Below are 9,460 nucleotides of genomic sequence, written 5' to 3' on the forward strand. Positions count from 1 at the left end.
TATTCAAAAACATTTAAGATATATTTAAATGTCAACTATAAGCCATTTGTAAAACAGACTTTGCTCTCACACATTTGGACCTCGTCAACTCTCTCTCTCTCTCTCTATATATATATATATATATATATATATATATATATAAACTCACAACAGAAATGCCACAAAAAATTAATTTGAATGCCATTAATTATAGATCTCAAAGGAAAGCCTGTACTTGCTTAAAGTAGTACCTGCAGGTTAAACCTTTACACAAACCACCAGTCTCCGATTGGTGGTTTGTAGAGCCTACCTTGAAATTCCACTGAAACTTGTGGCAGAGTTACTGGGGTTGAGGGAGACGCACACATATTGTTTCCTTCCTTTAATAATGAAATCAGTTAAAGTAGCAGACCAAACAGCTTTAGTTAAATTGATAAGCTATTTAAAGAGGGAACACGGACAGACAGCGGAAGAGTTCTGACTTTCCAAGACACTCAAGCAAACTGCCGGGGTTAAAAGCTCATCAGCCAATCATGCTTCCTAATGGCTACTAGTTCAAGGCGCTTGTCTTTTACAACAGCAGGATGGAAAGCCAATTTATTTTAAATAACACAAAGATAATAAGCTTTATTACATTTATGGCGTCCGTGACCTTGGTGGTCTCAAAAATTTGGTAAAAAAAGAGGCTGAAATAGATAAAGCTCTTTGTCTCGGCACATCCTTTCATTACTTTTCTTTAAGAATGAAGCTCGCTGTGTTACTTTACCTCTAAGCCCGGTGCCCTCTGGAGGGTCTGCTTCTGAGCACGAGAATCAACAGGAAGGCAGAACGGCAATTCTGAGTCACACAGGATCCAAAAACGTTGCCATTCATCACCAGAGTCTGAAATAAAATGGTTGCTAAAGAACACTTTGAAAAGAACCCAGAACTCGGCAGACCCAAAGTTGGCAGTGGAAATATGGCATTTAAGTAACGTGCTGCTGTGGTAACGAGGCAGATATGATCCGGAGAACAGTAGGCATGGTAACCTGTGTAAGTAATTAACCTCGGTGACACTGAATCCCACTGCTGAATCTCTTCAAAGACCAGCACGGCTATCAGATATATGACGGGTCCCAGCTGCTTTCAGCTCTGTTAACTAATGTGCTCTCATGGTTAGAGGCACGGTTCCTAAAGTGAGAGCACAAAGAAAATTACCCTTCCTTCCCGTCCTTAATAGATGCCTTAACTCCAATAATCCCCACTAATTGAGAACATTTTGACTTTTAAAATTAAGATGTGAGAGCTGGAGGAACACAGAGCACTGATGTTCTGCTCTGGTTTCGGAGGTAAAGTAAGAACGCCATTTTATTGGGTGCAACTCACCAGTACCGGATTGGACAGCCTTTCGTCTTTAACACTGCCTGAATTCTTTGTTTTTTTTACATGAAAAAAAAAAGAATTCACGATTCTGATTTTTTTCCCTTACAATTCTGACATTAATCCTCTAAGATCAAAAGTCAAAATTCTGCGAAAAAAAATCAGAAATTCTGACTTTAGTCTTAGAATTCTCAGAAAGTCAGAACTTTTTTCCCCCTCAGTGACCCTGATCCTCTTCCACAGACTTCAGTGTAATACTCAAAGAAATTTTACTTTATCGCACTTTGAAGTTACAGGATATTGAATCATAAATGGACTGGCACTCTGCATCAATGCTGCCTTTTCTCATCTGTCTACAATTAACATTTTGGGACCAAAGCGTCCTGATTGGACAGTCTGTACAGTGAGTTGTTCTGTCACTGGCTTCCTCTGGTATCTGATTTTCCGAGCTTCCAGATACCATCTGATTTATCCGTTATTTAGCCAGCGATGCTCTGAATCAACTGGAAGCCACTTCACCGGAGAGCTTTCTTGGAAAACACTTGGTGGCAGTAAAGCTGAAAGCTCCGTTTGTCATTTGCAGTGATCGACGCCTTGCTGGGTGGTGTGTGTGTGTGCGTTCACAGCCTGTCAGTTCTATTATATGTTTATATACCAAGCAAGCGGAAGCAATAGGGACGGGGGGGACACCTCAGGCAAAAGCTCATGAGACAAAGAGAGAGGAAACAAAAAAACAATGACGTGCCGATGCTCTCGCATTACCACAATTCTAAATCACTCCATGCAAAACGGGACATTAATTGCACGGCTGCAGAGTTTATCGGCGACAAGGCGTATTCAAATAGGCGGCGATAAGTCCGGCGTGAATGGAAGGCCAAAGCAGTGTGAGGTTGGCTAGAGAGAGAGATAGTAGCCTGTAAAAACCAGGAAGCGAGAGCCGCAACGATAACAGGTGTGGGAGAGTTCCTCTACATTACTAAAAGGAATCAGTAACATCTAGGCAAACGGTCTGAATGAGGCAAATCATGTTGCGGAAGAGATACGGCTCGCCCACTTCAAATGCCGCCATTGTTCCCCCAACCCGAGTATGTAAAGGGGAGGCTGAGATAAGCGCCTTGCTGATCGCCTACTTTGATACACGGCAGAATACTTTGTTGGACGGCAATCGATGTGCGAAAAGCGTATTCCTGCAATTCCTGGCAAATGGAGTAATGGCGTCTACTCAGGGTGAGTTTCCCCCAGGGGCGCTCCGTCCACCTGGACGACGTCCTACAACAAATGTGACGAGGTATCAAAGTCATGTTGAAAAGAAAATGACCAAAACCAAAAGTGGGAAATGAGCTTCCAGTTTTTAAGACGACGCGGTTTATTGAGGGAGGATTTTGAATCGGTTGGAGAAACGTTTACTAAATCCTAGCTGGTTTTGTGTTTCTTTCAAGTGAAAAGATGAGTGAGGAGAGTCAGGCAGGTGTGTTCAGCAACAAATTTCACTTTAAAAACTCCTGATGAAAGTTTGGATAAAATGAACATGGGATGTACATAAAGTACGGATGAATTATCCTTCCTCTGAAGTACAGCCAATTGACAGTTACTATTTCTAACTTAACTTTTAAAACAAAATGACTTCTTTTAAAACCTCTTTAAAATGTCTGATTTGAGACAATAGAAGATTTTCTTAGACTTTTGAAAACGCTCTTAGGCTTAGAAAGTTAAACATAGTGACTAACCACAGTGTTAGAGTGTGATTAATCTGATTAAATGCTACAATCGATTGAAAGCATTACTATATATAAACCTAGTCAGTTGCCGGTTAAGTCCACGGACATCAGATCGGTGTTGTATCCTGTTACATACCTGTTGGCAGAAATCCGTTTCCCCCAAACGAAATCATCTTTGGCAAATTAAGAACAGCTCACCAACTAAACCGAATACTGCTTTTTGTGGGGGACAAAAGTTAGCAAATCTAAAATAAACACAACCAAACCACCTTGCTGAATGTGATCTGAGACATTCCTGGACTGACTGGAGTTTGAAGTTTTGGCTCAGTGGGCTCCAACACTCCTCCTCGGAGGCTCAGGGCTTCGAGTTTGCTCCCTAATCGTAACCGAGGCGCACGGCCCTCAGGATGGGAATAAAAGAAAAAATTACTTTCATTAAGAAATTCAGATTTCCTCCACCCTTTTGATCTAGTGCCAGAAGAACATTTATGCTGATGAAATGCATAAATAAAGTTCTTAAATGATCCCATTCCTCTTTAGTGCGTGTGTCGGAGTTGGAGAACCTCCAGACGAGACAACCACAATCACAGTGAGTGCCCCCGAAGAGAGATGACTTCCGAGACAGCCTGCCTAGGCTCTGACTGTCATGAGGCTCAACGTCCAGACTTTTTCTGCACATTAAGGCGTTTTCTGCAGAACACTGAACAACTGTGTTTTCACAAGAACTCGCATCGGCTAATTAGTCTTCAAAATTTTGAAAGTGTCTGCTGTAAATCAGCAGTTTGTTCAGAGATGCTCCTGTAATAAGACACTTCATTCCTAACCAACTAACCTGCAGAAAACTTTCTGCTGAATTTACTGTGATTTTAAGCACTCTAACCTCGCCTGATTACTGACAGATCTTAGTCACTTCGAAGAACCTGTCTGACGACAAGAAGTAAATTAAAGAAATTCTGCCTTGATCTCAAGAAATCCAAGAACAGATGAGAAACAAAGATGTATTTGGTCCAGAAAGGGTTGCAAAATGATTTTTAAAGCTTTAGGACTCCAGCGAGTCCAAAAGCTTGGAGTTGGGCGGGTTTTACATTGTTTCTGGACTGAAATCGGTCAGATCTGGCAACCCTGGTCCCCTTTTGCTCTACTATGACAGAGCACTGACTGACAGACCAACCCACCAGGTCAAGTCCGCATGTGCGCAGTTAGCAACAGTCTCCCTGTTGCTGCCAACTTAGCGACTTTAACGCTATTTAACGACTTTTCAGACAAAAAAATTGGTTTTGTTCAAAATTGGAATTGCAAGATCAGCCAGAAAACTAATATCGGTGTTTTCATAATGTGACTCATATGATGCAAGAACAGTGTTTCCATTGCAAAATGCATATATTTCGATGCGGCTGAAATCCCAAGTTTTCATGGTACAACAATCAGAGAATCAGTGGGGGAGGTCCAAGGAAAAGCCACTACTGACAAAGAAGAACAAGACGACCCATCATCTCACATTTGCCAAATAAATATCTCAATTATTCTCAAATCATTTTAGAGGATATTCTGATGAAGTAAAAGTGGAGGTTGAGAGAGAGAGAGATGTAACAGAGAGTCCTGTTACATCCGATGCAAAATCAAAATATTTTCAGCAAAAGAGCTAAACATGGTGGTGGTAGTATTATGGTCTGGGGCCTGGACAAATTGAGCTCTCTGAACGAGGCTGGGTGGCCATTAGTTCATGACCTTAAGCTCATTTGAGTTTAGCAAGAGGACAATGACTCAAAGCACATTGTCCAGTCCACTTCTGACTGGCTTTAAAAAAGTAGAAGGAAGGAGGCAAAGTTAAGGTCTAAACTTATACAAAATGATCTTAAATAGGCGTCAACTTGTTGCCATGTACGGCTGATCGTGAGAAACTCAAACCCTCTCAGTTCCAGCTGTTGTGGAGGGCTGGGCACTTCTGCTAAATGATTCCCCTGTGGTCTTACCGGATGATGTGTCTTTCCTGACAAAGGAAGCACTTTTACATTTCTTGTGCAACACATTGACAAGAACACTGCTCATACATTTTTGAAGTGGAGTGATAATAATAATAAAAAAAACCCCTGAAAATTAAAAATAACTCTGCTAATTTCTGGGATTCCTGCCCTGCAGACGACTTTTCTGGTAAACTTCGAGTCGTTGCACAAATTAGACAAAAAGTGGAGGAAAGATATTGCTGAAGAGTTACATCCAGTGTGATGATTGCAGAATCTCACACATTATCCTGTTGAGTCATGTGAAAAAGTGTAAAAGTTTTGTACTCAACAATCTCTGAATGCAAATGAGGTGAAATATGGAATTATAACCTGGGATAGAAAAAGTCAGATCGGAAAGAGCAGAATAAAAAGCGTACAGTGTTGCTGTGTGTGTTTGCAAAAGCCCATTATGTAAAACAGGTACCAAATGTTAGTCTGCTGACCAGCTGATGGCAGAAACGCTGGGTTGGTTTCCATGGTTACAAGGTAACCTACTCTGTGAACCCAACTTAATTAGTGGCCAAGGTTTCTTGAATAAGCCCTTGCATTTTTCGGACTTCTTGTGTTTTTTTTTATACATCGTTCCTCTGGTTTGAGGGGAGTAGAGTTTGTTTTAGTGCATCTTATAAAAACAAAGTTAAATCTAAATATTCTGAGAAGAAAAAAAAAATCCAAAATGTCTCTTGCTGCTCAAACTGGTCCAGTTCTCTTGAGCTTCTTCCACATCATCAGACTAAATTAGCCTGAATTCAATCAAACATTTTAAAGACATGATAATAAAAAATCTCAAAAGTTTTAATGAGATACAGTTTATGGAAAAAAATAAAAAACAAAAAAAAACAAATTTGGCTAATAGATGGGGGCTGGTGTAGTGATGGGACCTTGCTTAATGTAAACACTACATTGTTTCTATGAAGTCTGTCTTGACATATGTCATCTAACGGTGGCCTTATTATTAGGAACACCTCATCGATGACTGGCTCGACCCCCATCACCTTCAGAACATCAAGATGTCAGAAACATTCTCCAGAGAATTCAGCCCATATTGACAAGATGGCATCAATAGCTGAGTTTCTGAGCAAACTGAAATTACGAACATAAATTTGCTTAATGGAAACATGGCAATTTTGAAAAAAAAAAAAAAACAAACAAACAAACAAACAAGCCCCCCCCCCCACACACACACACAAACTCCTTTTCTAAGAATATTGCTAAAATCTTGCCTTGTGTCACAGACAAGGTGACACGTCATGACAAAAAGCCAAAACCTCTACATCAACAATCAAGAGAGTGACACGGTGAGGTAAGAGTAATAGGTGTAGCTTACGATGTAGCAGGGCTCACAGTACGCCTTCTTGTCCACAGCGTAGAAGGGTTTGCCGCGCAAGGGTTTGCTGCAGGTCATGCAGATGAAGCAGTCGACGTGGAACACCTGGTCCATGGCGGTGCACCCGGTGCCCTCGCCCACCACGTTCTCCCCACAGCTGGCACAGCGTCCTGGGTGGCAAAGGCAGAGAGGAGGGCCGAGCACAGGTCAACCAAACAGTCAACTGAATGTTTTCAGCTTCAGAAAAATACAGGAGACAGATTTCACTGTTATGTATGTCATAGTGAAAAGTGACTCTAGCTCCATTAGCTGGTGGTTCTGACAGAAAATGTTTGACCTGATGCTTTTTGTAGTAGGGGTTGACCCCAAGATACAAAAGCGAAAATGAGAAGAAGTGAAAAAGCATTTAGAGGCATTGGTGTCGTTTGATAAAAAGTACAGGCATGACCTGGAGGATAAGTATTTCATGTTGCCTCTGGGTAGAAACACACATTTAGTTTACCAAATTACAGAATCTACAAACCGTTGACTGAAAAAAATAACAAAAACTAAACAGGCACGGACTGACTGTAAAAGCTAATAGTTTCACAGCTGCAACAAATTGATGTGGCAAAAAGTGGAAATGCTAACCAGAAGCTCTTCAAATTTGCTAAATATTCTGTAACTTCATTGTAACGATCACAACTTCAGACCAAACAGAAATTGAAGATGACAGTCCTGGCAAACTGATGGTACCATTTGGATTAGATCTCTGAAAACACGTTGCTATTCAGTCCTGAATAAGACCAATAGTCTTCACTCGTAGATAGTCAGACTCCAGCTTGTGTAACCAGGCCTAGCCTGAGTGGGCTTTCAGAGACCATCTAACACATGTTCAAGTGGGGAAAGATGAGAGAGACCCGCTGACCACAGGACCATCAACGTGGTGCAGTCTGTCCATAGACTCATCTGCCATATGTGGACGGAAGACATTTTGATTGCTGCTCTTCAGGGAGTTCTCAGGAAGAGGCAAGACATTCAGTAGCTGCCAAAGAATCGTGACATACCCGCATTTAAAGCATCATGTGCTTCATTACCACCTGCCAAATCACATTTAGCTCATTGAGCTCGCTACTAAGGAAACTGACCATGTGCAACACAGATTTCTTTCTCCTCATTTTCCCCCAAATATTTAACGGCATACTACACCGACTCTGAGAAACGTTCCACCCAGTGGTGAGTAAAGATTTAGACCAAGAAAATTATCAAGGGACTAAATAAAGGGCACAAAGGACAAAATGGCAGATGAAATGGGCGAATGAATTGGCAAAGAGTAGTTCTAAATGTCCAAGACAATTGGTCAAAACTTTCATCACATGCAGATGATGCTGTGAAATCCATCTATGAGGATCTACCAGCCCCTAACAAACCAAATTTATACTCCCACTGTACTAAATGTCAAAGCATTCAACACATCTATGACAAGACGGCTCAAATTCTTTTACATCATCCCAAAAAAACTAAAGCTGCCCCTTTAAATCCATTCCCTATAGTCAGAAGTGCCTCATCTTCATTTCTATTTCAAACCGACTGGATAAGGAAGGATTAAATACTATAATTACGGCACATTAAAGAGACCATACACATCACCAACGGGTGACATCTGCTAAAAAAGTCGGGCTTTAAACGATAAAAAAAAGAAAACTTTAGAAGTACAAGGAAGTCTTTGTAACAGGGGCACAAGTGAACTGATACTATTGCTCCACAAAGAGCCTGATTGCATATTGCGGGACATGGCATTTGGATATCTTTAATTGAGTTGGAGATATCTTTAATTGAGTTTAAGATGTCCTCGACTCAATGCAAGTTATCTTCAACCCAATTAATGACACTGTCAATTTAATTACTGGTATCTCCAAATAATGGGGTTTGAAAAGATATCTGAGAATGTTTTATGTTTTTTTTACACATCTGAGGACAGATGCAATCTCGCAGAGGAAGCATGATACAGTAATATTTAATTAATTCAAGTTCAGTTCAATGGATCGTTTTTTTTCCTCTCCCCTCTGCATTTCGTTTCATCTCAAAGCTGATTTGGACCGATGATTGACGCTCCGTCTGTTCTGAACAGAGCGGTTCAGGCGCGTTACAGACATAGGCGAGACGCTAACCGGGGGCAGATAGAGTATCTGATGCTTGCTTTTCTTTTTCTTCTTCTTCTTCTCCACAGTTCCACTCGCTGTTTTTCATATCAGGAATTCAAACGGAGTGGAAAGCGGGATCCGTCTCAGGTATCAGCGCAACTTTGGGCTCTGTCTTGTGCTGCCGAGATCAAACATCCGCTCGACTGCGAGGGCTCGCTAATAGTGCGCTAATCTCAGAGAAGTCATTATCTTATCACGGGGGCCGCTCCGCAAACGGAGAAAAGCATCTGCAAAAAGGACGAGCAGAACCGCAGCTTCACAGGAAGGCATTACTGGAATACTGAACATCTGTAACTCTGACTGTTAACGAGGCTCATCGTTCGCCGACGGGGGCGGAGGGGCGAGGAAAAGAAAAGAGAGGGAAATTGCAAAACAAAGGCCCGACGTTTAACTTCTCGAAATTCTTATCACAGCTGCATTTTTGCGCGTTAATCTCGAAACGGCTGTCATCCCCGGCGAAGCCGACGCGCCGACAAGTTTTCATAAAGCCTGCAATCGGTTTTCATCTGCTCCCGCAGCTCTATCCACACCTCAATTACGGCTGCGTTACCTACTGTACGGGGAGGCAGATTAAACAAACTAGTGAAGGCACGTCTCCGGGGGACATGTGGGTGTCAGTGGAATCACAAGCAGGGTAATCACTTCAGAGAGCCAGAGGGAAAGAGAAAAGAAAAGAAGAGAGAGAGAAAGAGAGAGAGAGAGAGCCTGTTAGTGGCTTCGGATCACAGGCCATCTTCAGTGAGTGGATGAGAATGCCAAACATGTCCCACAGGGCTCCCACTTTAAATAACGAGCAGGAAACCTCTCGGAAATCCTTTTCCTTTTGGCGGTCTGTGATCGCGAGGGGCCCGAGGAGATACCGGCGCGCGGCTGTGGGTGAAACGTACGCGG

At 42.0% G+C, this 9,460-nt stretch overlaps 1 protein-coding gene across 6 annotated transcripts in view; it reads right to left on the reverse strand.

Moving 5' to 3' along the window:
- Window positions 1-9,460, reverse strand: part of lpp (LIM domain containing preferred translocation partner in lipoma) — a 208,967-nt gene that overhangs the window by 31,762 nt on the left and 167,745 nt on the right. For all 6 annotated transcript variants that reach the window (XM_015035946.1, XM_015035945.1, XM_015035949.1 and 3 more), the window contains one exon: window positions 6,387-6,556. In XM_015035946.1, the coding sequence (XP_014891432.1) occupies window positions 6,387-6,556 (170 nt within the window). The remainder of the gene's footprint in view (window positions 1-6,386; window positions 6,557-9,460) is intronic.

This window comes from Poecilia latipinna, unplaced genomic scaffold (assembly GCF_001443285.1).
Source record: "Poecilia latipinna isolate Pla-1442-1.1 unplaced genomic scaffold, P_latipinna-1.0 Scaffold352, whole genome shotgun sequence".
Lineage (NCBI taxonomy): Eukaryota > Metazoa > Chordata > Actinopteri > Cyprinodontiformes > Poeciliidae > Poecilia > Poecilia latipinna.